Source organism: Malania oleifera, chromosome 3 (assembly GCF_029873635.1).
Source record: "Malania oleifera isolate guangnan ecotype guangnan chromosome 3, ASM2987363v1, whole genome shotgun sequence".
NCBI lineage: Eukaryota > Viridiplantae > Streptophyta > Magnoliopsida > Santalales > Ximeniaceae > Malania > Malania oleifera.
This window is the reverse complement of record NC_080419.1, coordinates 83,340,669-83,360,255: the sequence shown is the minus strand read 5'-3', so window position 1 is coordinate 83,360,255 and position 19,587 is coordinate 83,340,669. Positions and strand designations below refer to the sequence as shown.

Genomic DNA, 19,587 nt, shown 5'->3' with positions numbered 1-19,587 from the left:
AGTAGTGCTTGTGGTGGTATAAGGTTACTTTTGGGTTTTGAAAGTACAGTCCGGTGAAGTTTTGTCACAAATGGAATATTAAAATTATCAACATGGGTTGTCATTTAACTCTTGTTGTAGGTGAAGACGAAGAATAAGAGAGTACCAAAATTAGTCTAATAACGGAAAAAAAAATTTCATGGCAATGAAACCAAAATTAGGCAACTCTTATGGTAGCATCTAGTGTATGCTGGCTTCCTTCTTTATTTTTCCATGTGATTTTGAATTAAGTGACCTAGTTTATGCTACAGAAAATTAATCGTGAATAATTTAATGTTATATTCTCCCAGTCATAATTTTTCATGGATTCCTCTTTTGCTAACTGGCGACTCGTCCCCCTATTCCCTCAGTATTCGAAGGCGTGCTCTTGATTTACTTTATGGCATGTGTGATGTTTCAAATGCAAAGGACATAGTTGAAGAACTGCTGCAGGTATATGAACAATGGCAAACCCAGTTTCTTTACATGATTTCAGTAGACAATGTCATCTGAATTATGTGTGTTTATAGTCTGGAATAGTGCTGCAAGAAAGACATCTGAAGGTAAAAAATAAGCTTCTTGTTAACCGTTCATCTGTTTTTCAGTATCTCAGCACAGCAGAATTTGCAATGCGTGAAGAATTGTCCCTAAAAGCTGCTATTCTTGCAGAGAAGTTTGCTCCCGATCTATCATGGTAAGGGTGGTTTTTCTGTGCAAGATAAGCGTAGTATTGTAGGAATGATACTGAAAAAGCGGCTTGTATTGTAGCTTTAGGGGAATTGTGGAGTAGATGAGCATGTCTTCCCAAATTATTGCGTCACTAAATAGGCACAAACTAAACTAATGTTGGGGATTTTTTGCCCTTCAATATTGGATGAATATTTATTGAACATCACGAATGGTAATCCTTAATCTTTTCTGTTTCCCTGCTGCTCAAAATCATCTGAGCATGTTAGGCGTTGAGAAAAATAATATTCACTTTACAGTTCTCTGCCATATTTTTTATTGTGTAAAGTGTGGATCTTGTATGTATGACATCACATAATTCTATCATTACACAGGTATGTGGATGTGATACTTCAGTTGATTGATAAGGCAGGAGATTTTGTCAGTGATGACATATGGTTTCGTGTTGTGCAGTTTGTTACAAACAACGAGGACCTGCAAGTAAATTTTTATCATTTACAAGTGATAGCATTATTATCCTGAAAATTTCATTTGTTTAGATTTGGCTGAGACATATTTTTTCAGCCTTATGCAGCTGCAAAAGCCCGAGAGTATCTTGACAAACCTGCTATACATGAGACAATGGTGAAGGTTTGTATGTTGGCACTTTATTCATCTGCCTTGTGAGATTTGTTTTGCATTGAAGATTTATTTTTTGTTTCTCTAGCTTAATTTTTACTTCCTTTGGTTTGCACATATGCATACAAGGATGGCACCGGGATGGGATTCTCAAGTGATCTGTTATGTCACTCACGCTAGATTGTTTGCATTATAGCTATGTCTGAGATAAGAGTTTGGGAAAAGGTGCACAAGACAACCACCATTAGGCTCAGGGGACTAGGAGAGGAAGAGGCCCCGCTTTGGTAATATTTAAAAGGGGAAAGTTGAGGCTGACCAGTATGTGTATGGTGCGTAAGCCATAACTTTTGCTGGCTTGATGAGTCCCCAGTCCCACAGTCCCACTAAAAATCTCATTGTTCTATTTGTTTGACTTGAAGAGGGGAATAAAAATAGTATAACATTTTCATTGTGTGACCAATGGCCACAAGTGGTACGACTTCATGCATGAGGTGGAAATCCATGTGAAATTTTGGAGGGAGTGAAACCATGGGTGAGGGAATCGTGCCTATTGTGTACTATGAGAGGCTCTTTAAAGAAACTCAACAATGGGCGCCATCTACTGAAGAAAAAGAGATGTTAACAATTTGTGGTTAATATGGAGTAAATGGGGAGATGAAGTGAAGGTTTTTCAAGATTCCAATGAGGGCGGGTCGTGATGGGATGATTGGTCTTCTGTAATCAATTTGGGAGCCAGTGAGGGAGGATATTCTTAAGATGTTAAATGGCTTTCATGCGAATGGGTAATTTGTCTGAAGCCTTAATGCCTACCCTTATTTCCTTACTCTATAAGGAGTGGGGGTGGGAGGAACATTAAGCTTCATACCATGAGCTTAGTGGAACATGCACATGAATAGATAGAAAATATCTTGCTCTCTGATTTAAAAGGTTTTTGATGGGTTGGTCTCTAACTCACAAATTGCCTCTATGGAAGGGAGGCGAATTCTTGATGTGGTTCTAGATGCCGATGAGTGTGTAGATTTTAGATTAAAGAGTGGAGAATGCGAGGAAATACACAAGCTTGATATTAAGGCCTAAGTACACATGAGTGGGGCCTTTCCAACGCTGCCTAGAAAGTGTATTCCAGTTATGGGAGCGTGATCGCATTACATTAACTGCTCTAAAATGTGAAACATAAGGAGTATACTTATATAGATATATTGGTAGAAAATGTGTAATGACATTTGTATTTTTGGGAGAAGATTTTGAGATGTTTCTAAATCTTGAAGAGATTTTTTGGGTAGATTAATAATTACTGAAAATGAATCATAATGTGGCAATTCTCCCCTTTTACTAGTAAAAACTAAATGTTAATATATTGAATTAAAACATCAGCTTGTTAGATTTAATGTTCCGGATTGAAAATGTATCACATTTTGGAATGTTTGTATTCTGTACAAATTTGTGGTTCGCTAGGGTGTTAGCGTTTTTTGGTAACCACGGGCCTTTCCTTTGTGTATCTTGAAGATGGATAGGGTGGGAGAGATTGGGGTAGGGTAATCTCTTTTTCCCATCTTCTGTTCGCTGATGGTACTGTTGTTTTTTATGGACCTGAGTTGAATCAATTTTCTAGTCTCATATGAGGTAGTGAGGAAGGATTTAATAGCTCTTAAGTTAGTTGAAGAAAATTCCCTAGATCGAGTGAATTGATGGAAGAAGATTTATATAGCTGACCCCACATAGTGGGACTTAAGGCTTGTTATTGTTGTTGTTATTGTTTCTTTTTCGTGTGGAATTGAAAAAGAAGGTCATTTGGGATCCTATAATTTGTTGAAACTTTGAAATAGCTCGCTGGATGAAAGTCTCTCCTTTATATGAGGGGGTAGATTTGATCTCAGAAAATGTTTGGTTTTTGGCGCCCCACTGTATTTTTTTTTTCTATCCCTAAAAACATTTGATGCAAGTGGGAAAAGATTCACCCTATGTTTGGAAGAGGCCTTGTATTTGGATTCGCGTGGATTTGGACAAAATTTAATACAAAATTGTATTGAATTTTGACCAAATCCACCCAAATCAAAATCCAAGGCCTGAAATCCATGCTCCAAAATGCAGCATTGAAGAAGATTTGTTTGGGAGAATTTTGTGAAGATTTCAAATTCCACTTGGTTGGGTGGAAAATTGTGGAAGGAACTTTCAGTAGAGGAAGGTTGGAATTTATATTTTCAACCTAGCTAATCTTGCGTGTAATGGCTTTAGATATTCATGAGGAGAGGATTAACTTGTGGAGAATGGTGATTTTATAAAACGTGGAGAAACAAGAAATGGTTGGACTCTTATGATTGCTAGGGTTAGGTATGGGTATGCTTTTGGAAATTCATTTGTGATGGTTGGGAGGACTTCTTCATATTGTTCCTTTTGAGGTGGGACCAAGATCTTCACTTTGATTATGACACGATATGTGAATGGGGATATTGTTGTTGAATCACAATTTTGTTTCGTGCTGAAACTGGCAGCCAACCTAGAAGCTCTAGTGTGCGGGTCCATGCTGATGACAGAGGAGACACCTCTTTGGAATCTGATATTTTGATCTTCATAAGAGATGCCCAGTTGGATGGGGAATAAAGTTAATTTACTTTCTCAAAAGCTCAGACATAAAGTTGGATGTTGGTGAGAGGAATAAGACTATATGGAGTTCAACACTTTGACTAAAAATGAGTCGTTCTCGGCTAAGTCCTTCTGTGGTGCTTCCTTTGATGGGCACACTAGTTTGGCGATTGAGATCTTCACTTGGAAATGGTTTGGGAAACCAAAGCCCATGCTAAAGTTGCTTTCTTTACTTTGGAGGCCTTTTAGGAATGCATAAGTTGTTTTACTTGCAAAGAAAGTTAAATAACCTGGTGAATCAATGTTTTTTTTGTTTTTCGCTACTTTGACACTGTTTGTTAACCACATCCTTTCATTGCCCTTTTGCTAGAGGGCTTTGGGATTCGATCCTTGCAGTGATGGGTACCTGTTGGGTGTAAATCAAGTCTGTGGAGCACAAGCTTCTCACTTGGCAATGGTTTTTTGAGAGCAAAGGTAAGGAGAAAATTTATTTTTAGGGCAATAGACATTGACCTCACCTAAGATTTGGCAAAAAGACACTGACCTCCCTTGAGGTTTCAAAAATTTCAGGGACTTCCCTTGAGGTTTGTAAAAACGATTCAAACCTCCCCTTGTCTTTTGCAAAAAGACAAGCTTTTTGAGAGGACATCTGTGTCTTTTTGGAAAGTCTCAAAGGAAGTCTGTGACATTTTTGAAACCTTAGGGGAAGTCTATTGCATTTTTTAAAACCTTAGGAGAGGTCTTTGTCTTTTTGCCAAACCTTAAGGGAGGTGGGTATCTTTTGCCCTAGATAGTAATGACAAGAATGAAATAGTAATAGTATACTGCAATAAATATAATAATAAATAATGCTAGTATACAATAATGATAATGGATAAATAGCGGTGAGATGGTAATAATAGTACTAATAATAGGGAAAAAGGCAAAAGACACTCACCTTCTTTGAGGTTTGGCAAAAAGATAGAGGTCTCCCGTGAGGTTTAAAAAATGCAACAGACCTCCCCTGAGGTTTCAAAAATGTCTTTGACCTCTCATGAGGTTTCAAAAATATCATAGACCTCCCTTGAGGTTTGTTTAAAAGGCATAAACTTCTCCTAAAAAAAATTATATTTTAGCATAATATAAGGGGAAGTTTGTGTCTTTTTGGAAAACCTTAGGGGATATCCTTGGAATTCTTGAAACCTCAGGGGTGGTTCCTGGAATTTTTGAAACCTCAGGATAAGCCATTGTTCTTTTGCCAAACCTTAGGGGAGATCAGTTTCTTTTGCCCTTATTTTTAAGAAATAAAGCTAAGGAGAATTTTTGAGGCCCAATTCCTCTTCCGTTTTGTTGACTTATGTGGAAAGGAAGAAACTGTAGAGCTTTTGAAGTGGTGGAGCTGTTTAGAGTCATTATGGGGAGGCGATCCCAAACATTTTTTTTGGGTGGGTAGAAGGGTTTTCAGTGCTAGTTGTAATGACTGCAAATTTTGTTGATAGCATCCTTTTCTACTACTTCCTTGAATAGCTTTTCTGATGTTTTTTTGGGTACTTTAGATTGCCTTGCTGCCCATCTTTTTAGTGAGTACTGTTCATTTACTGATTAAAGATGTCATTCTCATTGGACTAAATGATACTCTTTTATTATACTATGAGGCTGTACTAACATGTCATTCAGATCATATTGATGAGAATTTGACTTGAAAGAAACTGAACAAAAGTTCTCTCTTTTGGCTTATTTCTTGAACTTGACAGCAACAAAACAAGCCTTGAATCCCACCAGGTGGGTTGGCTAAGTGAATCCTCTTCTGCCAGTCTGCACAATTCAGAGCAATATCCTTTTAAAAATAAAGGGTTAACAAATCCTTGCCTACTATCTCATGCCAAGTTATTTTGTGTCTACTCCTCCTCTCCCTCCCCCTCCTCATCCTATTACCACTAATATTAGCTAGCTCTGTTTTCATTGGTGCATTATTTGGCCTATGTTGCATCTGCCTGAACCATCTTAATCCTTTGCCGCCATCTTATTTTCCACAAGGGCTATGTCCAACTTACTAATGTGTGTGTTTGTTAATTTATCTTTTAGAGTTATATCACTCATTCACCTTAAATTAAAAATGAAATGAAAATTAGCATATTTCAAACATTTTCTTCTAACCTAGAATAGCTGGGCTACATGATATAATTCCACATCTTTAAGATTACAAAAATAGGGGGCCCTCAAATCTGAAAGCAATTGTCCTTCCCATTGTCAGTGATTAACTTTTGTTCTTATTGTTTGAGGAGTACTACATGCACATAACTTGTATCATGCCAATAATAATTTCCTCCCATGCTGTTGTAAACCTAACACGATGTGGCTTTCAATTTACTGTTCTCTCCCATTCCTACCCTGTTCATGTCTGAGACAGCCTGCCATGTTACCTCTTTTACTTTGAGCAGCATGCTGTTGCAATGAAGATCTATTCAATTTGAGGTCATTACCCATTGTCAATTCACAGTATTGACCACAGCTGGCTTTTGCAGCTTTAGTGGTATAGCTTAATGACTGTTGGACTTTCTATGGCATAAGAGCATATCTTGCAGATTTTGGATTTGAGTTGGCCTTTTTAGATCATTTTAGGGTATTTTATATGTCCTTTTTATTCATGTATGTTCGCCTACCAAGGTTTTCAGTCATTTCAGAATCAATTTACATTAGCACATAAAACTTCTGATTTATTCAGAAAACAAAACTAAATCCATCAGAGTGCGTTTTATCTCTAATTGGTATATATGTAACAGGTTAGTGCTTATATCCTTGGTGAGTATAGCCACCTTTTGGCCAGACGGCCTGGGTGTAGTCCAAAGGAAATATTTAACAGCATACACGAGAAACTCCCAACTTTATCGTGAGAGCTCTTCACCTTTGGCTCTTTGACCTTTTCTTCTTAAATACTTTTTTTTGTTCCATATTTTTAAGATGCACAATGTATCTTCAGGACTTCTACCATTCCTATTCTTCTTTCAACATATGCTAAGATCTTAATGCATACTCAACCACCAGAACCCGAACTGCAGAATCAGATTTGGGTGATTTTCAACAAGTGAGAATCTGTGCCTAATTTTCTATGGTTTTCCTTGTCCTTTTTGGCTGTGGTGCATTTTTGTTGTTTATGGCAACATGAGGGGAAATCTATAACACGGTTGCACTATATTTTTCCAGATATGAGAGTTGCATTGATGTTGAAATACAGCAACGGGCTGTTGAATATTTTGCATTGAGTAGGAAAGGTGCAGCTTTAATGGACATATTGGCTGAAATGCCCAAGTTCCCTGAACGCCAGGTATGTCTTCTGGATTCACCATTTTCTTTCATCCAAGTTGGTTTTGTTGAAGTAGGAGTGCAACAATTTGAAATTTTGATCTCTTTCTTATATGGGGGCTTGACCATTTGAGCTACTTTTGTTTGATTTTCTTAGTTTCAAACATTTTCTACCCAAGTTGCTTTTCTTATATAATCAAAACTTATGAAAATTACTTATAAATGCACTTCGATATTTGTTTTATATGGTTGGTGGAATTTTATGTTCCTTGATCAAATCCCACGATCCAATCCTGCTATACCCCCTAGCAGTCATATGTAGGATCCTTACTTTAACCACCTCGGATTTGATGAAAAGTTTTCAAGTTTATGATTGGCTGGATGTATATCCTCTAAACAAAATGACTGTTCAGCTCAACCCCTCTCAGGAAGAGAAATTTGGAAAACACTGCACAGTATTTTCACTAACTTTTATATCCTTTTCTAACATAGTCAGCGTTAATAAAAAAAGCTGAGGATACTGATGTTGACACTGCGGAGCAAAGTGCTATAAAATTGAGGACCCAGCAACAGAATTCTAATGCTTTGGTTGTAACCGACCAACGTCCTGCAAATGGAACTCCTACCATTGGCCAGCTTAGTTTGGTGAAAGTTCCGAGCACAAGTAGTAATGTGGTGAGCATTTTATCACCCCATATTTCCTTGCAAACTCTAGTTTTGATATTTTAAAAGTTACTTATTCTAATAAAACTAAATAGTTACTTTTTTCCCAAAAAAAATAGTTAAAAGTTTACCATTTCATTTCACTATTTGAGTTTGTGAGCTATGAAATACAGAAATGATGTAGTTCATATCAGATACTTGTACAACATGGTATGTTATAGGAATGAAAGAAAAGGAACAATAAACAAACGAATTCTTTATTGGGTCAGGAATTCAATATTGCTAATGCTTAGTTTTGAGGGTAGTGAATATTTGTGTCCATAGAAATTGACTTTTGTTGAATATTTTGACAGGATTATAACTCAGCTGACCCAGGGTTGACCCCGGAAAATGGAACTTTGAGTAAAGTGGATGCTCAATCTCCAGCACCTACACCTGATCTCCTTGGTGATCTATTGGGTCCACTGGCTATAGAAGGCCCACCTGGACCTGCTGTTGGGTCTGATCATAATTTAGTCCCTGGATTGGATGGTATTCCAAATGCTGTGGATGCTGCGGCCATTGTACCAGTAGAAGAACAGACAAATACCGTTCAGGTACAACTTTCTGTAATACTTGTATATAGTCCATTAATGAAAATGATGTGAAATGAATATATTCTCCCACTTAACATTTAAGGGTCCACTTGGATCAAGATTTTGTTTGGGAAAAAGAAAGGAAAGGAAAGTAAGAAGAAAACTCATTTGCCATTTTGTTTTCTCTGTCAAAATACTATTAATAATGAAAAATTGATCTAGTATGATTAAAAATTAAGGAAAATCAAATTTTAATGATGTGTAAAGTCAAATTTTTGTTCATTCATTTTGTATATTTTTTATTTTCTTTCTCAGTTTCCTAGATAAGGTTCCTTTTTTTTTTCCCTTTCCTTGATGTTTTTCAAGTTCCAAATGGAACGTAGCAGCTTTTGTAAAAATTAACAAAGCAAATGAACTTGGTTTCAATTTCAAAATGTTAATGAATTTTCATGCCACAGATGTGTGTGTTTGTGGTTGTGGGCGATAGAAATTTTTTTTCATTGGTAGATAAAAGATGTACGAAGCAGATGATAAATTATCCTCCAAAGATGCAGAAGAAGAAAAAAGAAGAAAAATAACAGTAACTCATAAAAATAATAATGCCATCCAATCCCTCAGAAAATCTGAGAATCAGATCCCATGGAAGCAACCAGAAGAAAAAGCGCAATGAGAAGCAAGGAAGCCAAAACTATCCCAAAGGTAAAGTCAGAGACCGCTCATTAAACATACAGCCATTTCTCCCCAACCAAACTCCCCATCAATTAAATTTTTGAAGACAGCTGTTCCCACCCGTACTCTTACTAAATACTGTAAAAGATGTTAGTAAGATATCATCCAAAGAATCCAGGCACACCCAATTCTCACCCAGAAAGATGCTAAATACACTGTTCCACAAACCCCAAGCTACTGTGCAGAGAAAACAAAGATGTGAATTAGTTTCAGCACTGTCAAAACACACAAACATCTGGGGATGAAAGTCTCATAAGGCTGCCTACTCTACGACAGATTGTTGATGTTAACTCTATTAGGGACTGCCAACCAAATAAATTCCTTAACCTTGGAAGTAACCTAAGATCTCCAAATATGATTTAAGAGACTATAGATATCAGGAGCCTTCTGGAATCCTCACCCTATAATCCCTCCTGAAAGTAGGGCCATCTAGAAAATTGGACAACAAAGAAAGTTCAACCACCTCCCGATCCTTTTAAAATTGAAATTCCAACAAATACTCTCCCTCAACCATCATGAAAGAAGTCATGGGGTGCATTGTCTAACAAAGAACGCCCATAAAAGCAAGAGAAAATGAGAGAGAGGATTGCCTCACCGACAATGTCCTCTTTGATCCAGATATCAGAGGTCAAGAGGCATCACGAACTTTATATTTAATAGAAAGTCAGTGCAAGGAAGGGACTTGGGAAATGAATTTCCAAGGACTCCTGAGATGTAGTCTAGTAACAATATTAGCATCTAAACCATTGTTTTGCATGCTAATTTTCTTATTAACCTACCTCCTTACTCCAATGGGATCTATTCCCAAAGGAAACAGACAGGACCATTTACCCACTAAACCAATGCTTTAAGCCACCATTTTACTGAGTCTCCACACAAGCTCCCAGTTAGCAAGATGATCCCTCCTCTTCCCCATGCCAGAAATCCTAAACAAGGAAATAAAATGGATAGGAGTGGAAGAGAGGCACACCGGAATAGGGTAATGATAGGATCAGAAAGGACCAAGGACCAAGCATGACCCCTCAGAGGAACCAAAGTCAAAATGGGTGGAAAATGCCACAGCCAGCCAAATTAGAAAATTTCGCTGTCCTATCTGTATCCAAATTAATTGTAGCAATAGAACTCTTATGTTGATCCTTGAACCAGAAACCTTTTCAAAAATCTGACGAAGTATATAAACATTATCAAGGACTGCATATCATCAACCAGGAAGCATAGTATCATCATCAAATTCCATGAGACAATAACTTTGTTGCTACGCATGAAAAGTCTCCTGAACAGAACCTCTCTCCACTGCCTTGTTGACCAGCATACTCAGACATGTGCAACCAAGACAAATAAAAATGAGGGCAAAGGATTCTCCAAAATACACCTCTCGAAGTTGTGAAACAATTTGAAAGTTTCCCATTAATGATACAATAAAAAGCAGCAGTAGACTGACAACCCTGAATCTACCTCCTCCACCTTTCTATCCAAAACATCTTCTTAAAAATTCCATCTGACTTGATCCCAAGCTTTCTCAAAATTCAATTTAAGAATCAACTCCATGCCCATTCTTCTATTCATACATGCAACTAATTTTAGCAGAGTGAATTATTTTGTTGCAATGTTAAACCATGGTTCATATTATTGTTGCGGTGAGAATTTACTACCTTAAGACATCTTAACTTCATCTATTTTATATAGCTGGACTGCTAATAGTCTCTTCATTTTCATTTTTTGTACTAAGGTGTGATGTGGATATTCCTAGTATAATCTGACAATGAACCAAACTAAAATGAGCCAGGCTCTGCATTTAAAAAAAAAACATCTTTAAGGATAATGTGCATGGAGAAAAAAAAATATTGTATAAAAAAAAGGAAAAATCATGATAAATTAAGTAAAAACATTTATTAGGAACTCCCTCCTCAAAGCCCCTCCATAGTGTTCTCTGAACTCATCTGATTGTCCAACCCTTCTGTTCTGCCAAATCTTTTTCATTGTATAAATTTTTACGGAATTATTGAGTTTAGTTTCCTGCCCACTATAGGGACCAACTTCAATTGTATCTCATCTCAAAGATCCCCTTGCACCATGCCCCACTGTAAGCTGACCATATCCCAAACTAAAATGAGCTTTTAAATTTTGAGGGATTGGTAATAAACTGTACCTTTGTATTTTTTCTGCTCTTTCCCAGCCTCCTACTAGACTTATGCTGCTCAGACTTCAGATTTGCAGCTCTGCAAAATGCCAACAGTCTCTTTACCTTCTACTTGTCCTTGGCCTCCACTTCCAACATCCTTGAATGTTTAGCACTTCAAATGCTTCTAAATTCAATTTTTTTTAAACTTTTCTTTTAAACATTCTCGAACTTGAATCATTACTGAATACTCCATGCTTTTTCTCAATTATTTTCAAACTTTCTCTATTTTCTTGCAATATATGTCATGGTTTTAAATAGCACAGCTGCTGCTATAATTTAATGGATTTTTGGGATCCTGACACTGATACAATACCATAGTGGCGGGAGTAAAATTCGCTGCTGTTGCTTATTACGTAGTTTTGTCTTGTTCAAGTTGTTAATGCTTTATTTCTTAATGATCAAATTTATGGTTATATTATTGTAATTTTAGATCTTTGATAACTTGTTGGTCTTTATTTATTAAATTTTTATTACTTGATAAAATAATGGAACTTTTTTAACTTATTGTATGTTTTATGTGCTTAATCGATAAATGGAATATATCATTTTACATGGTATTTTATTTTGTTCTATATTTATCACACAACTCATTAATGAAAAGTGAAAAATATAGTTTCTGTCCATAGAATTATAAAATCAACGCAAAACTTATTATCCTTGCTGTATAATGTTAGTTGGTTGAACTAAAGGAACCGAAAGTACATTAAAGATCTTTTTAAGAAGGGGTACTTATTATCCTTACTGTATAATGTTAGTTGGTTGAACTAAAGGAACCGAAAGTACATTAAAGATCTTTTTAAGAAGGGGTTAAGGGCTTTAAATATGAAAATGTGCCCATATAGACATGGTAATTCAAGATTCTGTATTTATTTTTTCAATAAATTCAAGGATTTGTGTTTGGGGAAAAAAAATCATGCCTGTAACACTCGCTTCTCACTATGTAACATCTGCTACTTTGGCTTTGCTACACATGTTACCATTATGCTGTCTAGCCATTGCCACTATTTAAAACCATGAATTATGTGTATACACCACAATATCCCATGGTATATATACTACAACGTTCTCAATTTCCCATTTTAGGGTTGATATTATTTTAGATGTATGGAGGGTGCCAAAGGGTGCACCACATATATGCAATAGTATGGCTGAAGCCATTTATGATTACATGCGAGGATGTGATGGTATATTGTCCTCATTAATATTTGAGAGTTTGGTTAGTAGTTCAGCTGCTATATATTAGATCATAGTCATCTGCTCGCAACTAACCAATTTAATCACACTTGCAGCCAATAGGAAATATCACAGAAAGATTTCTTGCTCTGTGCTTGAAGGACAGTGGTGTTCTATATGAGGATGTTAATGTTCAGGTTTGCAATCCTTTAGTTTTATCTGTGGTAATTCAAATTAGCTTAATTTTTTTTTTGGCTTTCCCAAGGCTTATATTGACTTTCTTGTTCATTACCATTCTAGATTGGTGTTAAAGCAGAGTGGCGGGCCCATCATGGACGTTTTGTTCTTTTCTTGGGAAACAAGAACACCTCTCCCCTTGTCTCTGTACAAGCTCTGATATTGCCTCCCTCCCATTTGAAAGTGGAGCTCTCATTAGTACCTGAAACTATTCCTCCACGAGCACAGGTAAAAGACTATTTTCATGCTTGTCATTTTTTTACTGGATTGATCTATCCCTTGTATCTTTTTTTTTTTTTTAAAATATATATTTAATATTTAAGGAAATAGCTTCAATGTATATTTTTTTCCCTCTTTGGGTATATAGGTCCAATGCCCACTTGAAGTTGTGAATATCCGCCCTAGCAGGGATGTAGCTGTTCTCGATTTTTCCTACAACTTTGGTACCGCCATGGTACTTTCTATGAATTAATTTCTATATTTACATTTTCAATCTTGAATAAATAGGCGTTATATAAGACTTTTTGTTGATAGGTCAATGTCAAGCTTCGCCTTCCAGCCGTCTTGAATAAATTTCTTCAGCCTATATCATTATCTGCAGAAGAGTTTTTTCCTCAGTGGAGATCACTTTCCGGACCACCTTTGAAGCTCCAAGAAGTGGTAGGCGTTCTTCATCTCCTGTTTCTGTGGAAATAAAGTTCGCTTAAAGCAGGACATAGAGTTCACTTTAAGGGGGAAAATTGAAGATGATGAATGTTGTTTTATTAAAGGATGGCTGTAATTAATGAATGCATATTCTCTGCTAAGAGATCAATTGAACAAATTAAATTTTTACCCTTTTCCAATTTTCATTGTTGCCAATCCTTTTAATCCAGAATCAATTCCTTGTTATCAAATGGTTGGTTTTCCCCTTCAAAATCCTATTCTGATTAGAAGGTGTTAATAAATTTGGCATGATGGGCATTTCCTGCCTTTTGAAAGGTTTTGGTTTCGTCATCTTATGTCCTCGTGAGAAGTTAATCAACTTCTTGGCCAAGAATGGTGATCAGAAGTTGATCAATCTTTGCATTTTTGAACATATATAGTACTGTAAATGCCCTGGTCTCCATCAAGTGATTCACATTACTATTTTCTGAGTAGCTGTAATCCTTAATGTCGAGTTATATGGTCACTGATACTGATTTTTCTATATTTCTCTATAAAACGAGCAGGTTAGAGGTGTAAGACCATTACCTCTCGTGGAAATGGCAAACTTATTCAACAGTTTTCGGTTGATGGTTTGCCCAGCTCTTGTAAGTTCTTTTTTCTCAATGCTTGAGCCTCTCTTTATTATCCATGTACAAATTTGACAGTGTTTGTTTATCCCTTTTCAGGATCCAAACCCAAATAATCTTGTTGCAAGCACAACCTTCTATTCAGAGAGTACAAAGGCCATGCTGTGCTTGGTAAGGAATTCATGTCCATTATTGACCTCCATGTGTTGCTTTTCCTAGCTAGATGGTTTTGTTGCAACCATAAGATTAGTGTTTTTATGGTGGATCTGATGAACCAGTATTTAAGGTAGGATAGGTTGGATTCAACCCTGTTCTTGCTTGAAGCATTTTCAGTTGATATGGATTGCTGAGATTTAAACCTTGCAGCTGACAAGAGTTGGAGTGAGTGAAAGCCACGTGAGGTTGTTCCTTAATGGAGCTTGGTGTTACTTTTTTTTTTCTTATATTCCTCCTTTTTGGTGGTGGGGGTAGTGTGGTATATGGAATGGTATCACTTGTACTTTGAGTGCTAAAACTGAGGTGCAGCTCTTGGCATGTAATTATTTGATAATATCACCTTGTAAACAAGAAGCCGTAATCCTACTAGGTAGAGTCGGCTGCATATATCCTTTTTTGCTAATTCATACGATCGAGGGCATTTTCCTTAGCCAGCTTAAGGGCTATTGAATTCTTCTTCACTATCTCATTTCATTGTTCTAGCTCTACCTCTATCTCTTCTAAAACCTGTGACGACTAGTTCACCCTTCACTGGTATACTATTTGGCCTGTTCCAAATACCTGCATTTAAGTGTCCAAACCATTTAAGCCGCTCCTTAATAAAGTAGTATAATTTTGGAAAATTGTCATTTGACAGTGCCTTTTTTTTTGGTTAATGATATTCAGGTTAGAGTTGAGACAGATCCAGCAGATAGAACTCAGCTGCGTATGACGGTTGCTTCGGGGGACCCAACTCTAACATATGAGTCAGTATATATATATATATATATATATATTTTGTGTTCTAAGTTTGTGTGATGTTAAATCTTACTATAGTTAGGGAGATTATTCTGACATTGTATGAACAGGTTGAAGGAATATGTCAAGGAACAATTAGTTAGCATCCCTACAGCTTCCCGGTCACCCGCACCAGCCCCTTCGGCACCTTCACCTGCTGCTGCTGGGCCAGCGGTAACAGATCCTGGGGCTATGTTGGCTGGTTTGCTGTGACGATGTGGCAGTACATTTTAGTGAGAAGATTTTTTTCAGTATACACTTGTAAAAATTCGATTTATATATCCAGCTTGCCTATCTGTGAAGAGGTGGCTAACGTGATGCAAGGGCTGTCGGAATTATAGGGGTGAGCAAAATTTGTCATCGGCATAGTGTTTTGAGTGGATTTCGGTGGAGGATCGGGTTGGGGATTGAGATTCTTTCCGCACAACTGCATTTGTGCATTTGATGAGGGGCTTTTTTCCTTTCCTCGTTTGGGTGAGGTACTTTTTTCGTTGTCGTCTTCTTTTTTTCCTCGGTTTTACCAGATTGGCTTCTGTAATATGATATTCAATGGCATGTCAGCAATTGCATGGAGTAGAACCAAAGTGTAACAGCGATGCATTTGTTAATCCATATTTATGTCTTTTTTTTCGGCTGGAGTTTAAACCTAGGGGGGAATGAAGTTTACAGAAGTTATATTTGATTAGAAACTGGCTTATAGCTATGTTGTAACGTGATCGTGCTGTATGGGAGAATGAAATGTTCATATAGCATTGCTCTTATTTTAAAAAAATCATAATAATAAAATATGGCAATGGGATATTAGTGTAAATTAGATGCATTACTTTCGTTCAATTGTTACAGTTATGACCTCAGGAAGTGAACCATATGAAATTTACTCCACAACTTCTTATGGAAAGAACCAGATTGTTTGAGGGCTATGGATTATAATTATTAGATTTGTGCAGAATCAAATAAAACAATGTTTTGTAGAATTTTATATAATTTCAATTTCAAATTCAAATTCAAATTCAAATGGATATCCATCCAAATTTGATTATTGGGATAAAAAAGTCAGTGAAAATAATGCTACAAGTAATCCCTATTGATGAGGAAGAATCTTCTTCAAAGAAGTTGAACCTTGGACCTCGAAATATGGGGTCAGGATATAAAGCACCAAGCCAAGGCATAGGTTTATTTATACATTGAATGGATTGATGATTAATAATAATTTTGTTCAAATTATTTTTTCATCTGAAAAATTCATTATTGTTCAATTATTTGAGGCTAGGTGTCAAATTTTTAAAATTTAAAAGAAAAATAAAATATTGAACCTGCCATTGGATTTGGGACCGCTTGAACTGTCGATTTTTTTATTTTAGAAATTTCCAATTAATTTCAACATTTGGAGTTAATTAAATTGCTGGGTTTTTTAAAAATTCCAATTTATTTGAATTAATCGTTCAACTTTCTTAAATTTCATCTGCTATGAAATTCGGGTTGATTAAAAGTATTTGATTTTAAAAGAATTTTAAAATTATTTTTGAGTTCGAGATAGATTGTTTAAATTGGCTTTATTTTAAAATATAAACTTACGAACCATTATTATTTTAATCTACTTAGTTTAATTAAGCTTGAACCCAAACCTGAAAATTGAAATCCAAACTAGAACCTGGTGTGTTGCGAGAATTCTATAAACATTGAAGCAAAACTGAAATTTAAAAGAAGGGAGAAAAATGTTAAGAGAGCTAAGTTTGTGACATAAGTTTGTTCACAACATTATACTTTTTTTTTTTTGTTACTGTTTGTTTTAGGTACATTGATTGGATAATTGATCAGATTTTATATTTAAAACTTGTGCAAAAAGAAAATTGTTTTTGACTTGATTTTCTGTGAACCAAGCAAATATTTTACCTTTTTTTTTTTTTTCCATAAATCGAAGTTTCCGTTTCCATCAAATTTGAAAAGGTTAAATTTCGCGGATGAAGTACCTAAAGACATAACAACTTGCTCTGATAACAATTTGTTGTATAAAACTCAAATTTGTATAACAAAAGCCTAACACAGCAATCAGTAAAGAACAAATACAAAACATGACCACAACAATCAAATGAAAACAAGAATAACACAAGGAATTACGTGGTTCGGAATGCCTACGTGTAACGACTCGAAGAACAATGATATTTGAATAATAAAGAGGGAGGAAAATAAAAACAGAAACAGATGGAGGCAGCAGGTTTTGCACTTTGGGTGTAATAACCCGGAAGTTTTACATAGGGCCTTGTTGACCTGTTACAATCTCTAAAATCTTGATAGACTAATTTCACACTATTGAATGCAATTACGTACCAATGACATCATTTTTTTTATAAAAAATTTCCAAACTAGATATAATCAAAAGTGTCTAATTGAACTAGAGACGTCCCTACTATTGATGTTCCTCATATTTACATTGATTATTTTCATAGTAGTGAATGTAGTTACATATCAATAGTTAATTATTTTGTTTCATTTTTCAAATTAGCATGGAATGAAGATTATTTTTGAACGAATGTAGTTTCTTGAAGATTCCTTTCCAACTTTGGAAGCAAAAAAGAAAAAAAAAGGGCATTTGAAAGATCAAATATTTGAGTTGGGGAAAGTAAATGGAGAATAAAATGGGGACTAGAGGTGTGAAGAAGACATGAGCCTTCGAATTTGCTTGACTAGGAGAACTTTGTTGAAAAATATGTTTGCTAATAATTTCACTTGTGAGTTTGTTACACATTAAAAAAGTAGAGTGGAAGATGTGTGCTTATATATATATGGTTGAGTCTATAACCCAATAGGCTTAAGCTTTTTGGTCATGTTGGTGCTCACCCATATATATCAAGCTCCTATGAAGACTCCCGACACCAATAAGTGGTATTAGAGTAGATGGTTTATAACTTTGGGCAAATTACATCGTAAAGTTAAGGTGTAAAGTTAATTTTCCTAACGTGTTAACAGTTGGAGGATCAAGTGTGTGAACGAGGCCAACGAGGATCTTCTAGGCTAGTAAATGTCAGGTTGTGGGTAGTAGGATTGGTTTGGAGACATGTGGAATATAATTTGAGACACGTAAGGTGTAGGAGTAAGACCCACTTGAACAATTGTTAGAAAATTGAGCTTACTCACACAAGAGAGATGGTTTATGCTTAAGGGGGAGAGGTCAAATCAGGCACACAAAATGATCAATCATACTTTTGTTCAAAGGGGAGTGGTTAGAACTCACAAGTGAAGGACATATTGTTAAGAATCTACCTGTGAGTTTGTCCTACGTTGAAAAAATAGAGAAAAAGATGGATACTTATATACATGGTTGACCTCAAGACTCAATAAGCTTAAGCTTTGAATCAAGTTAGTGCTCACTCATTTGTATTAATAATCTCACCCACAAATTCCTCCAAATCCTAACAAGTGATATTAGAGTTGATGGTTCATAACTCTGGGCAAGTGAGCATCATGCATTTGAGGTATGGAACTAATTCTCCTAATTAACGTGCTAACAATTGGAGGACTAAGTGTGTGACTAAGACCAATAAATATGTTAAAACGAATGAAATTTTAACTTTTATTCATACACAAAAATTACTTACACAATCCTTTATATACACATTACAATAAACATATTTTACAACTAAAGAATAAAATAACAAAATTCTACAACTGAAATATGCTACTATTATCTGTTAAGCTAATTGAAAAACTGAAGAACTGAAAATTTTGTTGTTGCTGTAACTGATATGTTGTTGCTGCTGTTTAACTGAAATGCTTGCAGAGCTGTTAAGACTTCTAATACGCCCCCTTAAGATGGTGATGGGGAATAAGGATCAACACACCCATCTTGCGCAAAAGATGATGAAAAACATCAGAACCTAAGACCTTTGTGAAAATATCTGCTAATTGGTGATGGGTGGAAACATGAAGAAGATTTAAAAAACCAGCTTGAACCTTCTCTCGAACCAAGTGGCAACCTATGTCGATGTGTTTTGTTCTTTCATGAAAAACAGGATTAGAAGCAATATGCATAGCAGCTTGATTATCACAGAATAAAGAAATGGATAAAGATACCATTAAAACCTAGATCATTGAGGAAAGTAACGAGCCAAGTAAGTTCACAAGAAGTAGTTGCCATGGCTCGATATTCAGCTTCAACAGAAGACCTGGAAATGGTAGTTTGTTTCTTAGATTGCCATGATACAAGAGAGTTACCAAGAAATATGCAAAAGTCAGTAACCAAGCGACGAGAGTTAGGACAACTTGCCCAATCAGAATCAGTAAAACCAGTAAGTTTTAGAGGTGAATGAACAGGAAAGAAAATACCCTATCCAGGAGATGATTTCAAATATCGAAGACCACAGTGAGCTGTATGAAGATAGGGTAGTCGTGGCATATCCATGAACTGAGTAAGCATTTGAACAGAGAAAACAATATCAGGTCTGGTGATTGTGAGATATAATAGCCTTCCAACAAGACGTCGATATGGTAAAGGATCTGGAAGTAAACAACTACAATCTAAGAAAGTTTGAGATATTGAGTCATCGGAAAAAGAGACAAATTTAGAACCAAGAAA

The 19,587-nt window shown here is 35.9% G+C and overlaps 1 protein-coding gene across 1 annotated transcript in view; it reads left to right on the top strand.

Moving 5' to 3' along the window:
• The window catches only part of LOC131150907 (AP-2 complex subunit alpha-1-like), a 38,852-nt gene extending 23,209 nt beyond the window's left edge, over positions 1 to 15,643 (top strand). The window contains exons 11-27 of the mRNA XM_058101979.1: positions 390 to 471; positions 624 to 712; positions 1,080 to 1,185; positions 1,270 to 1,335; positions 6,669 to 6,775; positions 6,866 to 6,970; positions 7,090 to 7,210; positions 7,681 to 7,863; positions 8,205 to 8,447; positions 12,627 to 12,707; positions 12,811 to 12,975; positions 13,115 to 13,201; positions 13,282 to 13,407; positions 13,959 to 14,039; positions 14,121 to 14,192; positions 14,904 to 14,983; positions 15,086 to 15,643. Of these exons, the coding sequence (XP_057957962.1) occupies positions 390 to 471; positions 624 to 712; positions 1,080 to 1,185; positions 1,270 to 1,335; positions 6,669 to 6,775; positions 6,866 to 6,970; positions 7,090 to 7,210; positions 7,681 to 7,863; positions 8,205 to 8,447; positions 12,627 to 12,707; positions 12,811 to 12,975; positions 13,115 to 13,201; positions 13,282 to 13,407; positions 13,959 to 14,039; positions 14,121 to 14,192; positions 14,904 to 14,983; positions 15,086 to 15,227 (1,936 nt within the window). The 3' untranslated portion in view covers positions 15,228 to 15,643. The remainder of the gene's footprint in view (positions 1 to 389; positions 472 to 623; positions 713 to 1,079; positions 1,186 to 1,269; positions 1,336 to 6,668; positions 6,776 to 6,865; positions 6,971 to 7,089; positions 7,211 to 7,680; positions 7,864 to 8,204; positions 8,448 to 12,626; positions 12,708 to 12,810; positions 12,976 to 13,114; positions 13,202 to 13,281; positions 13,408 to 13,958; positions 14,040 to 14,120; positions 14,193 to 14,903; positions 14,984 to 15,085) is intronic.
• Positions 15,644 to 19,587: the final 3,944 nt, after the last annotated feature.